At 43.7% G+C, this 24,491-nt stretch overlaps 1 protein-coding gene across 2 annotated transcripts in view; it reads left to right on the top strand.

Annotated features, from left to right (window-relative positions):
* Positions 1–24,491, top strand: part of ADAMTS20 (ADAM metallopeptidase with thrombospondin type 1 motif 20) — a 243,701-nt gene that overhangs the window by 115,333 nt on the left and 103,877 nt on the right. For both annotated transcript variants that reach the window (XM_083182669.1, XM_083182670.1), the window contains 3 exons: positions 5,125–5,220; positions 8,037–8,203; positions 10,458–10,587. In XM_083182669.1, coding sequence (XP_083038795.1) covers positions 5,125–5,220; positions 8,037–8,203; positions 10,458–10,587 — 393 coding nt within the window. The remainder of the gene's footprint in view (positions 1–5,124; positions 5,221–8,036; positions 8,204–10,457; positions 10,588–24,491) is intronic.

Below are 24,491 nucleotides of genomic sequence, written 5' to 3' on the forward strand. Positions count from 1 at the left end.
ATAACATTTTCTCAATGGCATAATAAGACTACTGCCATCTTGTGGTATATCATTACTGACAATGAGCTGTCAATAGAACAGTTGATTGAATCACAAGTCAGTCATTGTTTTCAGAGAAACATTCGGTTATGATGGGTTTTTTTCTTCCAAAAAATGTATGTGATTAAGGGTTAACAAGGGTGACATCATGGTTTTTGTGTCTTCATTTAAATGAGGGACAGTTCTACAGAGATGCAATGCAAACAAAAAAGTCATGGATCTGTTCACAATAATGTTAAAATCCCTTTTCTTACCTTTTAAAAATAAAATTTTGAACAAAATCAGTGAACATCTCACCCAAACGGCAAGGTTTTTTAAATCTCAAAGTGTTGCATGTTGAATTTATATGTGTCATGCATTTTTCTCATGATATTGTCAGGACCAAGGGCCTTATTCAGGCCTGATCGCTCATCTGCAAAGTTGCAGATGACTGTGAATAGATAGACACCATTTTTCCAGTCTGTGCAAATGTGAGATCCTTCCACAACTTTGCGACACAGACAGGCTGATCAACGCTTGTGCTTTTTCTGAAACCCCTGAAAATAGCAGGTTTCCACCCCCAAATGCTGACTTCCTGTCAGTCAACTTCCAAGGGGATTTGATTAGATCCTCTTGCTATTTTTGTTACTATTTTGGCACACGCGTGTGCGCTATGATCTGTACGCATGTGCAGTCATGTCAAAATTTAACAAATTGCGAATTTGCACATCTATGATCAACTCTGAATCAGACCCAAGTCTTATAGAGCCTACACACATAGTAATATGTGCCAGCCACATAGTATGAGCAAAATAACTGCATTTTCTAGCTGGCTGGTTGGAGTTTACAGAGCTTGGAGTGCAGTTATTTTGTTTGGGCCTGTCCTTAACAAAGCTGTTCTTTTTGATCATCGATCAATACATGTTATATGATGAGGATGAAGTTTTATTGCTGTACTGCCAGGAGCTTGCGGTCTTGGATATGGACCAGAAAGCGCATCGGCGCAGCAGGGAGCGCAGACTTGCTCGTTCCTGCTGGGTGAAGCAGTGGCTACAGCACCGGGAGATGCGGTCTCACACACAGCGTTTGCGTGAGATTTCGGAGAATAATCCACTGGACTACAGAAATTACCTGACGATGAATGACAAGATGTTCCAGGAGCTTGTGCAGCTTTTCTCTCCCCATATAGAGCGGCAAGTCACCCATATGTGCAGACTTATCTCTGAGCATGACCGGCTGGTGGCGACACTGCGCTATTTGATGACTGGCAGATCTCTGAGGACATCAAATTCACCACAGCCACTGGGGGTGATCATTCCAGAGATGTGTCGGGCATTATACAACGTTTGATGCAACGAGTACTTGAAGGTAAAGATTGCATGTACTTTGTGACCTTCATCAAGCGCATGTTGTGGGCAACTAGGGGGGGGGGGGCATTATGTTTGCACAATGTAACTGCAGCAAACTTCAATGTTAAATATGTTTCTGAACAGTAGACATCCCATACAGTCACAGTTCAGTAAGTAACAACAAACCTCTGAGGTATGCTTTATCATGCTATGGGGGTTGGGTGGCAGCCATTTTAAATTCTGACATGTGGGGTGGTGCTATGTCATCTATTGGAATTCACCCTGTTCACATAATACCTTTTGTAGTGCATATTTACTTGACATTTTATACACAGATAAATCTGCTTATAAATGCAATGTTTAATAATTATTTATATGTTTTCTTTCTAGTTCCCTAAAACTACAGTTGAATTGCACAGGTGTTTGAAGAACAGATTGTGGGGGTGCCATTGATGGAAAGCACATCCGCATTACTGCTCCTGCTAAAAGTGGACACTTGTTTTGCAAATACAAGGGATATTTCAGTATAGTTCTTATGGCCATGGTTAATGCAAACTATGAGTTCATATTTGTGGATATTGGGAAGAATTTACGTGCATCAGACAGGGTTTGATAAATGACACTCCATTTTATGAAAGGCTGATGAGTAATCCGTTAAACCTACCTGAGGCAGAAGAATGCACGCATGGGCTAAATTTTCTCTTTGGTACCAACTAGGATTTTGCTCTTCATGCCCATACCATGAAGCCATTCCCCTAACAAAAGCTCTCCTATGAGAAATTTATTTTCAACTATCGGCTATCAAGAGCCCGCCGCATAGTTGAAAATGTGTTTGAGATCATATGTGTTGGAGGTTTTGCATCTTACACACCGCTATCAACCTCAGGGTGGATAAAATTGAGTGGATTGTGTTGGTGTGCTGTTCTCTGCACAATTATCTGCAGTGAAACACCACACGATGAGGCCTGCAAAGTACTGCAGTGATGGAGAAGGTTAATTTCAATGCTGCCAGGTTGTAGTGGAATGGCAAGACTTTGCAATATGACTTGACTTTTTCTTATCCCACTTTGCATGTTGTCTGTCTTATTGAGTTAAATAAATCCAATTTCTTTGGAAGCTTTCACCACAGTATGTTCCTTTGTGATTGTAAACCATGACACTTTACTAGAGTGTCATACACCAGCATGTATGCACCACTTGCTCCACACTCATCACCCCTTTAAAAAATTTAGTTTTAAAGGGTAGATACGTCGAGAGAAATGGTGCAAACTGTGTGTGCAAAGGCAAATAACATGTCCAAGCAGACACTACGGCAGTGTTCCCTCTAAGCTGTGCGCGTATGCGCGCGCACACAACTTGACAAGCGTGCGCACAGACATTACAACAGAGCGCACAAAGCAGCAGTGGTCCATTTTTGCAGTTGTGAACTCAATTAATGTGTGTTTCACCCATTAACTCCATTGTGTGCTGTGTTTTGAATGTTTAAAATAATTTTGAAGTAAAGTTTACACAAATGCTGAACATCAATTTACAGTTATATATGTGACGCACAAAAATAAAAATTTCCTTCCAAAGTTTCACAGCCACAATCTTTAGCCGCACACAGCCTTCGTAAAATTAGAGGGAACATTGCACTACGGTACTCTGAGGAGTGTCCAGATGAGGAAAATCGCTGGTCGCTTGAGCACAAAAAAAACCACGCTACACTAAAGGCCGCCGATATGCAGGCTCTTACTAAGCAATATGACTAGATTGATGGCACATGCTCATTCTTCTACTTAAATCGATACCGCCGCGCATCTATATCGCTATAGCCTCCACACACACACAGCAATGTATGCTTAGTTTCTAAGTAATCTACAGAAAGTAAGTCAAATCGCTTAGAAAATGCCTAAATATCGCTATGTGTGTCGCCCCTATAAGACTTGCGTTCAGTGACCACAATGTGCAGTATTCAATGCTGGTGCGAGCGGCCGGCAAAGGGGGTGAAACTGCGAGGATCACAGAAAACCAGTGATCCTCGCAGTTTAACCCCCGCGCCGGCCGCTCGCACTATGCAACGTTCCGGGGGAATCCTCGCAGTCACAGAACTGCGAGGATTCCCCTAAACTGTGAGAGCCGAGGCTAGTGCAGCAAACTCGCTGTAATTAGCCTCGGCTCTCGCAGCTTTTGGAGGCACATTCGCAAATTCCCCCTCGCTCAAAAAACGGAGCGAGGGGGAATTTGCGAATGAGGGGGGGTCAGTTGAATACTGACAGGGTGAGCGGTGACTGCGAGCAAAAAGTCCTGCTCGCAGTCACCGCTCGCCCACGGCATTGAATATATGCCATTATGTTTCAGAGATAAGTAAAAGCAAAATGTTTGCTCAGAATACTGCTTAATTAGGAAAGTGCAATGAGCATACCATCAAACCCTCCTTATAAACCGCCAATATAAACAAAGAAGTAGTCCTCTAATATAGTAAAGAAATCAAGTACACTGTAATAATTCTGATTTGTGGGACATAGGACCAGGTGGGAGGTGTATATAACCTAAACAGAATGCACAGAAAAGTTGCCTATAGCAACTTGTCTTCTTTAGAATGGTTGTTACATCTAAAGGTTTCTTTAAATAAAAAACATGCAATACCAGCGTCCGAGGGCAGTGGACGCCAGGCTAAAATTACAATAAAAAAACATTGCTTTTTACAGTCAAACTACAAGTCCCAGCAATACAAGAAAAGGTTTGTTGTACAGAACTCACTGCGCTCTGAGTGGCAATAGAAAAAAACACCAATGAGGGATAGTTCAGTCCCCCAGGAACATGAATATACCCTTCCATTTGTTCCATTACTCCTGGACACGTAATTATATAAATTTATTTTGAGATTGAGCGTGCTTAGAAATACCCATTCTTTGTGATATATACAAGTCCCAGAAGGCCACCCCCGCATTCTGGGACTTGGTCCCAGGATTCGGGGCATTAATGGGCCCCTTAGACTTGGATTTTACCTGTATAAAGAATGTTAAAATAAAAACACACATACATTGTGCGGGTTGAGCTGGAGCGAGGAAGGGTAATGTATATTGGTGTAAAATTAAAGTAATAAAGTTCTACTATTATGGGTGTGTGTGTTTTTTTTTTTTTTTGGAACCAGGTTCAACTCAGAGCCAGGGGCTGGTTATGCCCAGTAGGGGGGACCCTACGCCATTTTTTTTTTTACTTTTAGAATCTGGTCTATTTGAGTTGTTATTACATTTGTAAGCTGTAGACATTATAATGGGAAAACACCTGTATGCGAATGGAAGTGTGAGAGAAAATAACATGTCAAATTACGGCAATTCTCATCCTATTACATGTGCGATTTTCGTAAAACTTGTGCATTCTGCCATTTATTGTCTAAAAATCACAAAAGTCTCAAATTTGCATTCTATTACATCTCGCCCATAATTTTTTTTTACACAACATTTTTTCTTTGAATTTATATAACAAATGTGAGCAACGCTGGCATTTTTTGCGGATATTTTGCACATCTCTCACAGAGATGTTGGCACTCAAAGTGTTAATCTTCCATTAGATATATCAACTTTGTTTTCATTAAACACCAATACTGTCTGTAACCTTTGCCATAAATGTTTTTATATATACAGCAGATGGGAAATGTACTACTTTCTATGATTTGTGAATATAGCCATAGCCACTGCTTGTTATATTATCTCATTCGTTTTAAATGTATCATAAAACAGAATATTATACAGTATTTCATTTTCATTCTCAGGGTACAATACCATAGTAAAAATTCCTGCTGGAGCAACAAACATTGATATTCATCAGCATAGCTACTCTGGTCGAACGGATGATGACAATTACCTCGGTAAATGTTTTCAAAGATTGGATTTATTAATTATGTGATCTTGTAAATCATGGTTGTGTTTTATAAAACTAAAACTACCAAATTCCCAATTTGTGTGCAAATATGAGGTGAGGGATTCTTTCAGCATGGAGTAAACAAACTATTATTTTTATTTGTATTTGTGGCAAATGTAATAATTATTATAATGTACATATTAATGTATAACCTCAATCTGTATCCTTTCAAGAAACTAATCCTTACTAGTTATCATTATTTGAGAATTATGGATTTATAAGAAAATCTTGAGTTTTTTTTAAACAGGTAAATAACTCCCATCCCTCTATAGTATATTCATGTTATTTCTACATGATTCTATTAGTTCTGTAACGTTTAATACATGTCCGTTTTAATTTGGCATCAAACGTAATGCCTAGAGCAAGGATTCCCAACCACTGTCCTCAATGCACACTATTTGTCCAGTTTTTAAGTATAGCACATGTGACTTAGTTACTAACTCAGCTATTTTGATTTATCTATTTGAGCTTAAGCATGGATTTCACTAAAACTGGACGTATGGTGTGCCTTGAGGTCCCAGGTTGGGAAATACTATCCTAGACATTGCCTCAAAATCCAAGCATTTTTAAATGTAGTTGACAGTGGCGCTCCAGAGGTGGGGCAGCGGCACAGTTCAAAATTCAAATAGGGGAGTCACACAACTGCCACCAATTGTCATTCCAAATTGACTCACTGGCATGACCTAAAGTTTCTATTTATTTAACTTGTATATATATGTGTGTGTGTGTATATGTGTATATATATATATATATATATATATATATATATATATATATACACACACACATAATGAAAACAATGCAATATTACATTTTCTTATTTGTGACTACAGATAGTTATCTGTCTGCTGTCCAAGGTGCTGCACGTGCTAATTGTCACATCAAATGCATATTGCCAAATTTGGTTTCAGACAGTGTTTTTGATACAGAGTTTGGTAATTGGTCTTTGTATGCTTTAGTATGGAGAATGTGAAATTTTGGGCCTTATTCTGGTACACTCTCAGAGGCAAATTCCTTCTCAAATGGACAAAACCATGTGCACTGCAGGTGGGGCAGATGTTACTTGCGCACAGAGAATTAGATTTGGGTGGGGTTCTATATTGCAGTGTAGAAATACTGTAGAAATAAAGCAGTGTAGAAATAAAGCAGTCAGTATTTACCCTGCACAGAAACAAAATAACTCACCCAAATCTAACTCTCTCTGCACATGTTATATCTGCCCCATCTGCAGTGCACATGGTTTTTGTCCATTTGAGAAGGAAATTGCTTCTGAGAGTGAACCAGAATAAGGGTCTTTGGCCCTTATTCTGATCGGTGCGGATTTTACCGCATGCGGACGTCCCGCCGATGTTGATCGTCTGCGCATGTGCAGAGGTCACTCTGCGCATGTGCAGGCGATTTCGCCGCACGTATTCTTTATACGCCTCACAGGGGGCGTAGAGGGGCGTGAGGGGCTACTTAGCCTCATTACCCTATGCATACGCCCAGCGTTTCATGGGCGTTCCCATGCAAACGCGGGGCGTATGCATGGTAATGAGGCCGTGACGCGTGTGTAGGGGGCGGGCATCTGACATCGCCGGATGTCAGCTGCCCGCCCCCATACATGATTTCACACGGACAAGTGTCCGTGTGGTCTTGTGTGGCGGGACCTGGTGGAGCGTGCGGCCCTGCATTCGATGTTCGGCGACCATCGAATGCAGGGGCTGCTCCCAAGACGGAGGAGGCGTATCCCCGTCCAATTTCATGCGGATCGCCACATATCCGCGTACGGACGGAGGTGGCGATCCGTATGGAAGGCGGGGATTCGCCTGCACGGACATGACCGCATATTTCTGATCGGGCCGCACCGATCAGAATAAGGCCCTTTGTGAGAAGTTTGTGTTTCTTTTCTTTTACTGACTCATCCAGTATAGCTGCTTGGTTTTAGCTGGAGACACTGTATACACGAAAACAAGTGCTGCTTGGTAGTCATATCACACACATGGTTTCTAACACTTTTATCCTACAGGCACTGTGAGGGGGCTCAGAAATACAACTTTATTAGGGAAATTAGAAGGTAGTGTGGAAAAGGTCATTAGTTCCTCTAAATATGTATTGAGTAAAGGCCAATACACACATAACAATGTTACCCTGCTGCCGATATTGCCTGCCTCGGGGACCCGGTGGTGAAAACGATGACTGTGCTGCCGCGGCAGCATGGCCATCATTAGCGATGACTTCCCTTAAACGAGGGAAGGGGACATTAACTAATTGTGGGAGTGTGTATCGTTAACGACAGGGAGCGTACACCCTAGGCGATATTGTCCACAATAACGCTCAGAAAGCCCTAGACAGTATTGTCTAGTGTGTATGGGCCTTTAGATAAGTTCTCAAATTTTTGGAGACGCCTTATCCAGAAAAATCTAAATTTCTACATAAAAGTCTACATAACCATATTTTTAAATAAAGCACAAAGGAATATACTGAGCTACATAAAAAAAAACCAGAATAAATAATAAAAAAATCAACTATTTAAGAAATATGTATTGATTTCAATATGTTTGATCTTATTTATTGGCTATACAATATGGCGTACTAATTACTGTAATTTACTTAATTACAAATGGTGTATTACACTGATACCAAAGTAAATTAATTAAAAAAAAATTCCAATCCTGATATTTCTTCCACTCATGCTAATTAGTATTTTCTATGAAATATGATACAGATAAAGTAACATACAGTATCTAACATATTTCCATTCTTTTATTTGATTTACAATAGCTCTGTCTGACATTCAAGGAAATTTTGTCCTCAATGGCAATTTTGTTGTGAGCAGGTTTAAAAGGGAAATAAGTGTCAGGGGCACTGTTTTGGATTATTCAGGTTCAGATCACATAATAGAACGAATAAACTGCACTGACCGTCTGGAAGAGGATTTAACATTACAGGTAATTTTACTGAGTTTGTAACCAAATGCTTAATTTTTTCCCTAGTATGTTATGTGCCACCCTCAAAGCCCATCTACCATCTCATGCATAAGGGGGCTTGTTAAAATTATCTCTATTTAGTTTATTTATTTCCCAATAATATTGCTTGAAGCGTCTCCTATATAAAGTTTGCTGTATTTATGTTATAATGGGGATATTCAATCTTGTTATACTGTTCTGTATGTCTATTCAAAGCAGCCGGGATTGAATAGGTTGAAAGAAGATTTAATCGAAAATTCTCGAAAAGAGATGAGATTTCTGATTATTGGAAACATCAGCACAGATTGAATACCAAGCCCCCCCCCCCCCCCCCCCCCACCATAGTAAACCCCTCCACCTTAAAGTTTTTAAGGATTCTAAGATGAAGTAAATGAGAGCATCCATTTTACTAAAAAAATTGTCTATTCCAATCCTTATGGTGCCCACACACGCACCGATCCCGGCGGTGCGATGCTATGTGATGGGGTGCGCGCTCCCGCGGCACCTCATCGCACAGTACAAAAAGTATGTGCTGCACATACTTTTTGTACTAGCTTTTTATCGCATAGCATCGCATCGCATGCACAAGGCATACGATGCGATGCTATGTTTGCTAGTTAAGCACAGAACGCACGCCAGTATCGATGCGTCTGTGGGCACCTTAAGACTATAGAGACTAGGTAGAATAATGTTTCAACAAGTATTGTGTTACTTATGTCTAGAAACTGACAGTTACTGCAGTGTAATAAGAATCTTGCTTTCTTTGAAAATAGCTTTTTTTAAGTGTAACATGCTTGGAAATGTTCTTGAATATCTGCTGTTAACATTTTATGGGCTCAGGAAAACCGTAAATGTCAGGAGCTTAAGATAAAGGTCTATTAATATAATTTCAGGAAAGGATATTCCTGCAGATGAGCAGGGGTGGATGGTGATGATGTGGAAGCGCGCATCAGCACTCATCACTTGGCCATACACACTGGGCGGCTTTTGAGCTGAAAGAAGCTATAACAGTTAAATTGAGCTGCTTTCAGCTCAAAATCGCTGGGTGTGTATGGGCCTTAAGACACTTTTTCAGTAAAAATAAAATGCAAAAATCATGTCCGGCGCTAAAAGCCTCACAGAATGGCAGACAAGATGGCTGCTTGGTACAACTGCAATGATATTTGAGGACACATCTGTAAAGTTGGAAGGAGCAAATTATATTTTACTTAATGAGTACAAGCAAGATGTGGGGACATTGTTTTGAATGTGTAAATATTACAGCCACAATGGGAACTCTCTTTAGACATTGGCATAACCCTCACCAAAGGAATTGTGTAACACAGGGGTAGATTTATTAAGCTCGGTGAAATGATAAAGTGTCTGGTTTTTATCGGCTAATCAGCTCCTACCTGTGCTTTTTAAAACCAAGCCTGTAACTTCACAGTTAGGAGCTGATTGGCCAGTGATTGACACTTTATCACTTCACTGAGCTTAATAAATCTGCCCCACAGTCACAATGGCAACATGCCCCCCTCCCATTTGCAGATGGGAAATCCCCCTTAAGCCATGGCTGATTCTCTATTTGGGAATGGTAGCCTAAATGTGTTTGGATAGGAGGTTTATGAAGGTTATGTGGTTAGTTCCAGAATATAATAAGCTTGTCTGAAGAGGGTTTTTTTCAGGGAATGTTTGAAGGTTTGGCACTGGTGTTAAACGTTGCACTGCTATTTTGTAATCTTTAGTTTTTTTTTTTTAATGTACAGTATAAGTTGTTTTTTTATTACTTTTTTTAATTGGCAAGCAAATTCTTAACACAGTGGGGTATATTCAATGCTGATCAGGCCAGCAGTGCCTATTCCTCGCTTCATAGCCCATCCTTAGTATTCAACTCACCCCCTGCACTCGCCGTTTCCACCTTGCTATTTCTAAAAAGCGAGGTGCGGAGGTCAAAACGGTGGGGCTTGTGGTTTTGTGAAGGGGGCTCCTTGTATTAGCCATTAACCACACTGTTCGGGGGAATCCTTGCCGTTCTCTGATGGTAAGGACACCCTCAGAACACAGTCTATGTCGAGCGGCTAGCGAGGGGTTAAACGGTGATGATGGGTTGTTTTCGGTGATTCTCACCAAAAACAAGCCATCTTCGCCATAAAAAAACTCTCGCTGGCCGCATTGAATACACCCCAATGTGTGTTTAAATGTTTTAGTGTATTTTTAAAAATTAATCTTTACTATTACACATTTCTTTGTTTTCTAGGTTTTGTGTGTTGGAAATTTATACAATCCAGATGTACGGTACAAGTTTAATGTTCCATTGGAGGATAAAATGAATCAGTTTTCATGGGACAGATATGGGCCATGGCAATCCTGCAATAAAATATGCCAAGGTACAGCAATTAAATAATTTTTTAAACAGTGGTTGCTCTGTGTATATAGCCAATAAAGGCTCGAAACGTTGCTGTATTTCTTGACCTCCGTGTCAGTTTTTACTCAGTTGATTAAGACCCTGCGAGTGCCGATTGATTGTTTGTATATATATATATATATATATATATATATATATATATATATATATATATATATATGGATTCAGTATTGAATCCCGGCGGTCGGGATCCCGGCCTTCAGAATCCCGACGCCGGAATCCCGACAGCCGAAATGCCGACAAGGGGGGGACGTGGATCGCCCCCCCTTGCGGGCTCGCTGCGCTCGCCACGCAGCGGGCCCGGTGCCTCGCTACGCTCGGCACACTAATTTATTCTCCCTCCAGGTGTGTCGTGGACACCCCAGGAGGGAGAAAGTGTCGGCATTTCGGCGGTCGCGATTCCGGCGTCGGGATTCTGAACGCCGGGATCCCGACCGCCGGGATCTTAACTGCATCCCATATATATATATATATATATATATATATTATAGCATAGGGTATAGGGCCGTCACTCAGGACTTATCTGAGCTGCAGTATCAGATTACTTGCCCTGGTGCCAACCAACCGAGAGCGGTAGTGATATGCAGCTCCCCATATGTATCCAAATAAAGAACGGCCACTCAGGGACTCCAAGACCAATTTTAATCCATTAGTGGTCTCTGACAGTCAACGTTTCAGGGGGCCAGACCCCCGTCATCAGGACAGATAGTAGACAATGTGTTTCTCCTGAGTGACGCAGACTCTTCCTTTGACGCTGCTGACGTCCATCTGTCCAGTCCCGGCTTCCAGGCTGGCTGCTTGCACGCTGTGCACCTGCCTGTGAGAAGTTACACTCCTTCCGCCCGGGTTTTTATAATCTTAAACTTACCTGCTATTTTAAACTTCCATGTATGTGAGCATTTATACAAGTAAAAGTGTTTTTTACATTTACGCTCATTGTGCGCCTTTCTGGTTTTTCTCCTACATGTTCCCTAAATTGAGGCATTGGTGAGCCTCTATCCAGAGATTGAGCAGCACTGCATGATTCCGTGGATATACATGGACAGATTTGTATTTTAATTGGACATTGCACAACCTTGGAATATTATATATATACATACATATATATATATATATATATATATATATATATACACACACACACACACACAACTGTCTAGGTCTCTCTATCTATCTATCTATCTATCTATCTATATATATATAGATTTGGCATTTGACAGGGACACGCCAGAGGAGACATACCTGGACTTGCTTAAACTAAAGAAAAGAGAGGTTGAATTACAGCTACATGGCCAGACTCTATCGCAGTACTTTAAGGAATCCCTTATCCCAAGGGGCTTCAGACTGCACAATCAACCGACGCTGGGTAGACACTCCAATGAATTCTGCATTAAATGGTGCAATGTCTTGAACAAATGTTCTCAAGACTTAATGCTCTTAGTAATTGAGCAAACCTCTGCGGACCTACAGCTCATTAAAGCGGACATCGCGGATCTTCAGGCCACTGAACCATACCAACAAATACAGGACCCAACAAGTGAACTCGGATCTAAACTTCTGAGAGAAATTGAAAAGTTCAAAGAAAACTTACTCAAATTCAAAAAGAATAAATATAAGATTGTCAAACTTGACTACAAAGAAAACAGGGTCTATCCGTGGTTCTCTCGCATCGAGCCTAGACGTCCCCGTCCACAGCAGAGACGTGGCCAAGGACGCCGACCACAAGCTCAATTTACCGACATTGAAAGCAGATCACATACCTCCACCAGCGACTCAGAGGCTACCTCTTCGAATGCCCAAGAGACTAGGTACCTGGCCAGAGGGGAACGTACCCGCAAGCCTCCAAAAAACCTGCTCTACCCACCCGCAGAGGTGGGAGAAAAAGGAAAAAGGAAAGCTGCAAAATGAACTCTGCCTCTGTTGTTTTCAACCTCTCCAACCACCAACTCAATCCTGCTGAGGTCTCTGTACTAAACAAGGGTCTATCATTTGTCCCGACCCTGACGCAAGACCTCTTCAAATGGCAAGTGGATATGTACCACTTGGGACGGCAACTCAGACTTCGTGACTACTTTTTGAAACAACCAGCCCCTTCACCCATTTCCATCACCCAAACTGCGAAACCCACTGGACTGAAATGCAAGAGTACATTTGACCCCCCCACTGCCAACCCGTCTATTACTACGTTCACTAGGGTGCTCAAAAGGGATACCAACCCCTTCATACAAACCCAGAAGATCTCTCACCACAACATCACAAGGGAGGAGAGAATGGCAATCAGATCCCTAACCAGCGACGGCGAACTTATCATCAGGCCGGCAGACAAGGGCGGAGGCATAGTCCTTCTCAATCGCCAATACTATATTTCGGAAGCCAAATTACAACTGGCAGACACTACTTGCTATGAGGTTCTCAACTTTGACCCCACCTGGAGATATAAGAAAATCATCGACCAAATCATACAAATTGGCACTACCAATGCCTTCATCAATGAGGAAACAGCTAACTTCCTACATCAAGATCATCCCAAAATTCCCTTCTTGTACACTTTGCCCAAAGTGCACAAGTCAATGACCACTCCACCAGGAAGACCAATTATTTCGGCCAGAGGTTCTCTCTGTCAGCCCATCTCACAACTTGTGGACTTTTATTTGCAGCCGGTGGTTAAACAGATACCCACATTCATATCTGACACCAGCGATTTCCTGAGAAAGATCGGACAGTTGAAAAGCATCCCAACAGGGACTCTGCTGGTCACTCTAGATGTGTCCAGCCTCTACACGAATATCCCACATTCCTTGGGACTGGATTCCTGTCGCTCTCTCCTCACGGATAATAGCCATTATACGGGGCCTCCGATGGAATATCTACTGGTCCTCATTGAAACCATACTCACAAAAAACTACTTCCTCTTCGAGAATTGCTTCTATCTACAGAAGCAAGGCACTGCGATGGGGTCCAATATGGCCCCATCGTATGCCAATATCGTCATGTCGGTATATGAAACTCTACACATTACAGGCAACAAATCATTCAACGATCACATTTTGCTTTTTGTTCGATATATCGACGATTTATTCATTCTCTGGACTGGTGGGGAGCAAAGACTCCTTGAATTCATGAACTATCTCAATGCACTTCCCAGCACAATCAAATTTACCATGAATTTCAGTGATAAATTCATTAACTTTTTGGATGTGACAGTCACACTTAATGGTTCTCTGATTGAAACCTCTATCTACTCTAAGGCATCGGACAAAAATACACTGTTACATGCTGACAGTTTCCACCCCGCACCACTCAAGAGAGGACTCCCATACTCCCAACTTCTACGTGTAAAACGCATTACCTCCGACCCTGAGAGAAATAAGTCGGCACTCAAAGCCATGGGTGACAGATTCCTTGAAAGAGGTTACAACCAACAAGAGGTCGAAGAGGCTACACGCCGGGTGGAAGAACTGGACAGATACAACCTACTCAGCATTAAACCACCCACTAACATTACCATGCCTAAAACCATGAACTTTTGCAGTACCTTCACGGTTGCATCGGATCACATCCGCAAAAAAGTTAAGGAACACTGGCACCTCATCTCCAGCGATCCCACGTTGAGTAAAGAACTCACACAGCCACCTAGATTTGCGTACAGGAGGGGCCCCAACCTTAGGGACCTCCTGGTCAAAACTGCCCCGGAACCGGCACCAGCCAGCAAGGTACACTGGCTTAGCAAGAAGAAGGGGACATTCAAATGCTCTGGTTGCTCCAATTGCCAGTTTCTAATTACTGGCCCCAAGTTTGTTAACCCCCAAGACCAGATTTCATACTCAATCAAACATCGCCTTGACTGTAACTCCCGATATGTCATTTATGCTCTGAAATGCCCCTGCAATCTATTATATGTCGGTAAGACGACAAGAATGCTCAAAGAGAGACTCAGTCAACACCGCTCCTCGATCAAGAAAAGCTTCTCTACAACGGATGCATACAATGAATTAAAGAATCTTCCTGTGGCAAGACATTTCCTTTCCAAGTCACATAACGTTGCCCAACTGAAGTGTGCCATCATTGACCACATTCCCCCACCCAGAAGAGGTGGAGATAGGGACAAGCTGCTCTTACAAAGAGAGCTGCAGTGGATATTCAGACTCAATTGTATGGCCCCGTCCGGCCTCAACGAGGACTTCAAGATGGGCTGTTTTCTATAATCCCCTTCTTATTGATACTCCGCCCCTGGCCCTCTGGTACTCTTTTATGACATCCTCCTATGTACTTTATTTTGTTTTGACTCTGAGTGACACCGTTATATGTCCACACTTATGCATGTCGACAGTTGAGGGGACGCCGCCGTGCGCTCCCCATTTCTGCATTGTTTCAATATCTGTACCGTTTGCAGTAACTGTATTATAACCTGTCACATGTTTCTTACTTGCCAAATGTTACATTATGCTGGATGTCAACTCTTTTACATGTTGACCACTGGTAGCCGATCAGAGACAAGACACCACCGTGTGTCTCCCTCTAGGCATCATTGTGTTACCTCCCACATATACTATGTACTCATCATGAGTAACACCGCCGAGGGTCGACACTTATACATGTCGACTTGGTCTGTGAGACCTCCTTGTGTCTCCCATTTATCATGGTTTATACCGACCACGTATACCTTGGATACTGGTTACTGCTTAAGATGTTGGACACCGCCGTGTGCCCGTAGTGTCAACTCACACATATGTGAGTCATATCTATGTGGTGATTCTTTGGCTATCAGTCACTCATTCAGAGGTTGGACACCGCCGCGTGCCCATAGACATGTGTGATCACGTTTCAAATATCGACTGCCACATTCGTGACATCGATGGCCGCTTGTATTCCCCTTTTCATTTGTGTTTGTTATTTCTGTTGCCATGGCCACCCCCTTTACCGGCATATGCAGTTTCTTTTTTTCTTTCTTTATGTATCTGCAGTCTGACACCGCCGTGTGTCATCTCTGTCGTATCTGTTTAAATGCTCTGTACACTTCTCCGTGACAGGGCTGACGTCTGCATCCACTGTCCGGTCCCTACCCCGCTCATTGGCCCGGTCACGTACTAGACCTTGAGCGCTCCCTCACTGCTACACACCATACGATCTTGCCGCAGCCCAGCTTGTTGCCTAGCAACACTCGGCAAAGCATACAGCAGATGACGGGTTCCCCGCAGCGAGCCTATCAAAGGCTGCCAGCACGGGGATTCCCGCTGTCATTCACCCCTGCGCCCCCGCCCTCTCCACCTGACAGGGCTTCCCTGACGTCAGCACTGACACTGTGAGGTCAAATGATGCTCATTTACATTCGTTTTGGCGCAATTTTGTCTATAAAATCAGGGTAAACTGTATGCTCTGTTCCCCTGATGACAACTGGCTAGAGCCCAGTTGAAACGGCTGTCGGGACAGCCATTGTTGCTACTTACCTGCACATGGAATAAACTTCTTATTTTCTTCACCTGAAATCCGCCTGAGTGCTGGTCTTCATCCTTCTTCGGGGGGGTAAGTGTACTGCATTTCTACAAATACAGACCTGGCACCGGCAAGCATCCATCCCTGTGGAGTGCCGTCCTGCAAACCAACTATTCTATATATATATATATATATATATATATATATATATATATATATATATATATATATATATATATATATAGATAGATATGCTATGAACGGTACTCCATGAAACATGAGAGTAATGACTGGGGTGACCACACTCAGGAGAGTAAATAGAAGTAGAACATAGTGGCACACACTCGGATTTGCACAAGCAGAGTCAGACTGAGAGGATTCTACTGTTGTAGTCTGACTCTGCTTGTGCAAATCCGAGTGTGTGCCACTATGTTCTACTTCTATATATATATAAATATATAAATATATATATATATATATATATATATATATATATATATATAGAGTGTTCTACGGTGCTGGCGGCACTCCAAACAGGGAATACTTTTCAATAGAAATGAAGAGCTGACACCGTGCAACTTCAGTGCTAACAGTTTCGGAGTTTAATCTCCTTCATCAGAGTACAAAGAGACAAGTCAAATACACTTACCTAAATAAGCTCCCACACCAAACACCCTCACCGTGATCCCCGGCGTCCCAGTCCCGGTGACCAGGGGTGACGTCATCGGCGCCGCGCCCCGCATCAGCCGGAGCGGGTTGCCATAGGGATCTACAACAACATAAAAAGAAGAAAGTGAAATGGGGAACCGCATTAGGAAAAAACATACCAGTGATACATACAAAGAAATGTAACAGATATAACAACAATTCATCTAAGGATGATATAACAATGTGGGTCATGACAAGTTACTTTACGAAAAAGAGCAACATAATAATGTCATGATAGCCATATACGGGAAAAAGGTGATAATAATAGATGCAGCACGGCAGGTAGTGGTAGAAGAGCAATGGAAATAATGTTTATAGGAAACAGCTCAATGAGAGATACTCATTGAGTCCAGCAGGAGCGATAGTATTGAGTCTTTGTATCCAGGCTGCTTCCCGCTGTAGCAGCAGCTTATGTCGGTCACCTCCTCTCTTCGGGGGGGATACCTGTTCCAGCATCCAGTATCTCAATGATGGGAGGGTATGACCGTGATCTTTAAAGTGGCGCGGTACGGGTTGATCACATACAGCCCCCTCAAGTGCCAGTTTAATCGATGAACGGTGGGCGGCCATACGTTCTTTGAATGTTCTTGAGGTTTTTCCCACATATAAGAGTCCGCAGGGACAACGGATAGCGTAGACCACGAACCTGCAATTACAACTCAGGACTTGATGGATTTTGATAATACGGCCCGAGTGCGGATGTCTGAACGAGTTACCGGTCTCTAAATAGCGACATGTAGTGCAACCCGTGCAGCGATAGTTGCCAGGTTTTTTGCTGAGGAAGTGAGTGCTCGGTCTCTTCCCCATGCCAGCAACATCGCTTTTAACCAGAAGGTCTCGTAAATTCCGACCCCTTTTGTAACAAGGTAGGAGGGTGGCCGATCTCAACTGGGGCAAGTCGGGGTCCTCAGATATCAGCGGCCAGAATTTTTTGGCAGTGCCAACCATCTCCTTACTGTGGGTAGAGAAGGTGTTGATGAACGGAATACGACCAGCTTGAGTTTTGCGGGCAGCATTGGGTCTAAGGGTCTCAGCTCTAGGGATACCCATGGCTTTTTGTTTTGCCCTAACAAGTTGCTCAAGATTATATCCTCTTGTTATGAATCTCTTCATCATCTGATTCATTTTGTCTTCCGCATCTGAGTCTGAGCTACAGATACGGCGTACTCGGAGGAATTGGGAGAAAGGAAGACCTTTCTTCAAAGACGGAGGATGGTGACTAGATGCTGCTAACAAATTGTTACGGTCCGTGGGTTTTTGGTACAGTGTGGTAGTAAGGCCCGTTTCTGTAATGCTGATACATACATCAAGGTAATGTATAGATTGAGAACTATGTTCCGATGTGAATTTGATATTCTCATCTGCTGCATTCAGAGAATCCAGGGTGCTGAGAAGTAGATCGTACGGACCTGTCCAAATCATCAGGACGTCATCTATATACCTCTGGTATAGGGCTAGATGTTTAGCTAGGTCAGGTTTAGATAATAGAATGTCTCTCTCAACTTCAAACATGAAGGAGTTCGCGTAGGTCGGAGCGACACAACTACCCATAGCACAACCCTTAAGTTGTAAGTAAAACTGTCCATCAAATTGAAAATAATTACGGGTGAGTGTGCATTCAAGGAGTTGTAAATAGAAATCTATATCAGGTCCATTGTATTTATTACTGTTCATAATGAGTCTCCGTGTGGCTGCCAACCCTCTCTGGTGAGGTATGTTGGTGTATAGACTGACCACGTCCATGGTGCAGAGTATACTGTCTGATGGTAGTGCTGGTAATTGCTGAAGTTTCAGTATGAGGTTGGTTGTATCCTTGAGATACGCCGGTTGTTCCTGAATCACTGGTTGAAGGTAGGCATCCAGGTATTGTGAGATGGAGTAATATAATGATCCCCTGGCAGATATAATGGGGCGGCCTGGTGGATATATGGGATCTTTATGTAGTTTGGGAAGAGTATACAGCAGAGGAATCTTGGGATTGGTGACTTTAAGTGCTTCCATACAGTACTGAGAGATTATGTTGTCCTGAACCGCAGTTTGTAGAATGAGGTCTAATTCATTTTTGAAATTGGCAGTTGGGTCTGCCGGCAGTTTGCGGTACACCGATTCATCAGCTAGTTGGCCGTAGATATCTTTTTTGTAGTGATCCAAGTCCATCACTACTACCGCCCCACCTTTATCCGCCGGTCTCACGATGATGTCCTCATACTTGCTTAGTTCATTAAGAGCCTTAAGTTCGGCTTTAGACATATTCATCGATCTTTGCACATGTACTGATGATTCCGCACATGCTTTTTTGTCAAGGATATTGCTGTAACTTCTGATAGCGGCATTTGAGGATGGAGGATCAAAGACCGATGTGGCCCGGATCGAAGGGGGTAAAGTTCTTGGGATTGTGACTGTGTCACCAAAATGTTCCTTTAATCGGAGTGTACGTCCAAACTTATGCATTTCAATTTTGCTTGCAAAAGGATTGTGCCTATTAGTGGGTACGAATGACAGTCCACGGTTAAGTACGGCCATTTCCGTATTTGTAAGGGTTCGGGCTGACAGGTTAAATACTAGGGTTTCTGATTTCTCTTTCCCTTTGAGGATCCTCTGCCACTGCCCCCCTCTCCTAGACCGGGCTCTAGGGTGCCTGGACGCGCCCGCGTTTTTGCCCCTAAAGGGGGTTTACGTTGATCGTGGCTCGCGGCAGTGGTTGGATGGTCTGTATCACTAGCAGACGATGTCGCAGATGTCTCTGTATCCAAATTCTTTTGGCGCCAGGTACGGGCTCGTCTCCGGTCTCTAAATGGTTGCTGTCTGGTGTTGGGATTATTAACCCACTCGTACACTTTATTCTCTGCGTAATCTCTTTGTACAATGGCCACTTTATCACGTTTAAACTTAATCAGATCTGCCTGATATTTTGCAATCTGCTCTTGTAGCTTCAGGGTCCAATCTTCTGATTTGTCGTTCTTAATTGTTGCTAAGTGCTGCGATTCAAAATTAAGAATCTTGTCCTTCGTAGTTTTAAGTTCCTTTCCTACCTCCTCAATGACGAGGAGCATGAGATCGAACGATGCTTTGTTAAGGATTGCAGCCCAGCGTCTACAGAACTCCAAATTGTGTCTGCCGATTGTCGGCACGTTTTTAATACGAAAACCTCTTGGTATATTCTTATCTCGAAAGTAGTCAGATAATGTGATGCCATGAAGCAAAAAGTCAATCTCTCTCTTTTTCAGACGTAATAGTTGTATGAATAACCTTTCGGGGGTTTCATCCCCGCCAGTGGTAGCTAGGTTTTGAGTAAAAAGAATCTGTTCAGCATCAGAACCTGAGAACGTAAGTACATCTGCAGGATTTAACTGTATCCTGGTGAATCCACTGGCTGCATGCGGTTCCATAGATCAGTGCAATAACCCGTGAATAGTGCTGAGTGGTAACTCCGGTTATAGATGGTGCTGGGTGCCTTGTCAAAATCCCAAGGATGTAGGTCGTTGGGTATATAGACTGCGTGTTTGAGACTGGCACTCCAAAAAAACAGTATGCAATGGCCCTGGGTGCCTTCCAAAAAGAAGATATGCAGAGTGTTCTACGGTGCTGGCGGCACTCCAAACAGGGAATACTTTTCAATAGAAATGAAGAGCTGACACCGTGCAACTTCAGTGCTAACAGTTTCGGAGTTTAATCTCCTTCATCAGAGTACAAAGAGACAAGTCAAATACACTTACCTAAATAAGCTCCCACACCAAACACCCTCACCGTGATCCCCGGCGTCCCAGTCCCGGTGACCAGGGGTGACGTCATCGGCGCCGCGCCCCGCATCAGCCGGAGCGGGTTGCCATAGGGATCTACAACAACATAAAAAGAAGATATATATATGAGAGAGAGAGAGACCCAGCCAGTTGTGTGTGTGTGTGTGTGTATATAGATAGATAGACAGATATTATAGATATATATTCCATAGACAAAAAAAAATTATGTTAAGGCTTCTTACACATGATCTGACATTTCAGAAACCTGTTGTAACTCTTCCACTCAAACTCCAAAAAGCAATGAAATTCGGATCATTAAGGCTGGCACCTTAATGGACGTGTTCCTTGCGCAATACAGTTATGGTACGCCATCACAGCCTGTGGCTAAGTGCAGATTCAGCACTCTCACAGAGGGGTAGATTTATTAAGCTAGGTGAAGTGACAAAGTGTCTCTTTTTTATCACTGGCCAATCAGCTCCTACCAATCATTTTTCAAACCAAGTTTGTAACTTCACAGTTAGGAGCTGATTGGTCGGTGATAAAATTCAGACACTTTATCATATCACCAAGCTTAATAAATCTGCCCCTAAGTGAGATTGCTGTCACTCATACAATGGTGGAGCTGCTAATTCACAGATTTGCACACACATGCAGTCTATGCAAAGGTCGAAGCAGAAGACAAAGCTGCTCAGAAGAAGTAATAGTGGTGTTGATTGGAGGAAGGAGACCGAGCAGTGTGGATGGAAGGACAGAGATGTGTGGATAGGGGGAAGACTCAGCGACACTGATGGGGGACAAAGCAACACAGATGGGTGGAAAACAGTGGGGCAGATGGGGGAAGGTAAGACAGAGTGATGCAGTGGGGGGGGGGGGCAACAGAGTGCGACAGATAAGGTAAAGAGAATGGTGCAGATGGGGGAAAGACAGTAGCACAGATGTTGGGGAGATAGAGCAGTGTGGATGAGGGGAACAGAGCAGCACAGATAGAAAGAAACAGTGGCATGGATGGAGGGCAGAGCAGCTTGAAGGGGTTAAGTATTTCTACCTACCCTTGGAAGTGGCAGCTAGGCCTAATCCTTGGGGTGTCGGCTAGGACTAAAACTCCACCACCACACCCCGGGCCATAGCCCTAACAGTGACCTCAATACTTACCTTGTCGGCAATATCAGCTAAATGAATTGGGTAAGAGTGGTGAAGATAGGGGGGAGATTATGCAGAAGGGAGACAGAGTGGTGCGGATGAGGCATAAAGATGCAGATAGGTTGAAAACACTGGCATGGATGGGTAGAAAACTGGTGATAATGGGAGAGAAGACAATGTGGCAGAGTGATGTTGAAGAGGGAAACACTGAGCAGCGCAGCAAAAAGAAAACGGTGGTACGGACAAGGCACAGATGGGGAAAGATAGATGGAGCAGATAAATTAGTAAAGACTAGCACAGTTGGGAGAACACAGCAGTAGGGTTTGGGTAAGACAGAGCAGCATGGAAGCGTATAATGGAAGTAAGTGTAGATGCATATACCATAGATGGTATTATAGTTTAACCAAAATGTTTGAGGGAGCTAAATGTGTATACTAAATGAGATGGATATATGGAGTGAGAAGGATGTTGGAACAAGATGGGAATGTTGTGGTGTCCGAATGGGATGGATGTGGGCACTGAGTGGGATGGGTGCACCACATAACTGCTTAGACCATCAGTTGTATAGTATTCCAATGAGCACACAAATCTGTGAATTAGCAGCTCCACCATTGTGTGAGTGACAGCCATCTCACTCTGTGTGAGTGCTGAATCTGCACTTACCCACAGGCTGTGATGGCATACCATATCTGTATTACGCAAAGAACACGTCCATTAAGGTGCCAGCCTTAATGATCGGACTTTCATTGCTTTTTTGGAGTTTGAGTGGAAGAGTTACAACAGGTTTCTGAAATGTCAAATCATGTGTAAGAAGCCTTAATGGGACATTTGAAACCATAAGGTTTTTTGTCTGTGGAATTTCATCGCTTTTTCTTTTATTTCATTTTTTAACTCAGAAATGTAAAATAAGAATAAATATTAGATTTTTTTAAATGTTTAATAAATATGTTCGTATAACATCACTGTTTTGTGCAAAATGCTAAACATATTTGTATTTACCAAACAAAATTTTTATACTTTTAACTTAGGTCAAACTACTTTGTTGCCTTAAAAAAAACATGAAAAATATCAACATATAAATTACAATTTTTTTGTGCTTTTGTCTTCATATTTTACTGGGATTGTGATTGAGCTGTTATTCCAATGAAATAGGGAACTGTATTGGAGCAACACACAGGGACCTTAAGGGGTGACACACAAGTTGCAGTGACTGTAGTGGGGGGCAGCAACATATAGTGTGCAGAGGACTGTAGGTGCAGGAGATAAACATGGATTTAGACTAAAAAAAATCACATCCCTGTGTGTCATACCCCCCACAGACCCTGCATGTCACCCCCTACAGTCCCCTGCACTCTGTGTGTCAACCCCCCCACAGTCCCCTGCACCCTGTGTGCCCACCCTCCTACAGTCCCCTGAACCCTGTGTATCACCCCCTACAGTACCCTGCACCCTGTGTGTCGCACCCCTACAGTACCCTGCACCATCTGTCAGACCACCTACAGTCCCCTGCACCCTTTGTGTCATCAGCAATACCATCCCACCATCTATACTGTCCCCTGCACACTTTGTGTCACCCCCTACAGTCCACTGCACCCTCTGTGTCACCACCTATTCAGTCCCCTGCATCCTGTGTGTCACCGCCTATTCAGTCCCCTGCACCGTGTGTCACCTCCCTTCACAGACCCTGTGTTTCACCAAATATACAGTCTCCTGCACCCTGTGTGTCATCCCCCCTACAGTCACCTGCACCCTGTGTTTCACCACCTACAGTCTCCTGCACCCTGTGTGTCACTCCCTTACGATCCCCTGCACCCTGTGTGTCACATCCCCCACAGATCCTGCGTGTCACTAACTTTACAGTCCCCTACACCCGTTGTCACCCCCTCTACGCCCTGTGTATCACCACCCATAAAGTCCCCTGGGTACTTGTATACTATCACGGCTCCCACGATGGGCATCGCACAGGGAAAAATTGCATCGCATGCGATGCAATCCGATGCAATGCCATTTTTCACAGAAATCATGGACATGTGTTCAAATCATGTAAAATGCACCCCAAATGTCATTTTCCACACTGTATCACCCCCACTATCAACGCCAACCCGAAGCGTGGCGAGCGCAGCGAGCCTGCGAGGGGCGTCAGTACGCGTCCTACGACCTTTTCATACCCCCACTATCCACGTCGGCGTGGAGTTGAGAATAGAAAGTGTGGCGAGCGCAGCGCGCCACCGAGCCCGAAGCGTGGTGAGCAGACGCGGATACCTGTGAAGCCCGCGAGGGGACATGGATACCTGTGAAGGTATCCACGTCCCCTCGCGGGGCTCGCCACGCATCGGGCTCGTTTCTATTCTCAACTCCACGCCGACGTGGATAGTGGGGGTATGAAGAGGTCGGCATGCGATGGCATGTGATGGGATGCGATGGGAGCCGTCATAGTATACAAGTACCGTCCCCTGCACCCTGTGTCTCACCATCTAGACAGTCCCCTGCACCCTGTGTGTCACCCCCCTACAGTCACTTGCATCCTGTGTGACATCCCCCTATGATCCCCTGCATGCTGTGTGTCACCATCTATACAGCCACCAGCACCCTGCATGTCACCCCCCCTACAGTCCCCTGCACCCTGTGTCACCCCCTACAGTCCCCTGCACCCTGCATGTCACCACCTACAGTATTCAGTTCACCTACAGTCACTACACCCTGGTTCTGTCACCACCCCCCACAGACTCTGCATGTCACCTCATATACAGTATCCTGGACCCTGTGTATCACCCCCCTACAGTCCCCTGCACCCTGTGTGTCACCCCCTAGTCACAACACCCCCTACAGACCATGCATGTCACCA

The sequence above is a fragment of the Crinia signifera genome, chromosome 4 (genome assembly GCF_055691185.1).
Source record: "Crinia signifera chromosome 4, ASM5569118v1, whole genome shotgun sequence".
In the NCBI taxonomy this organism is placed as follows: Eukaryota; Metazoa; Chordata; class Amphibia; order Anura; family Myobatrachidae; genus Crinia; species Crinia signifera.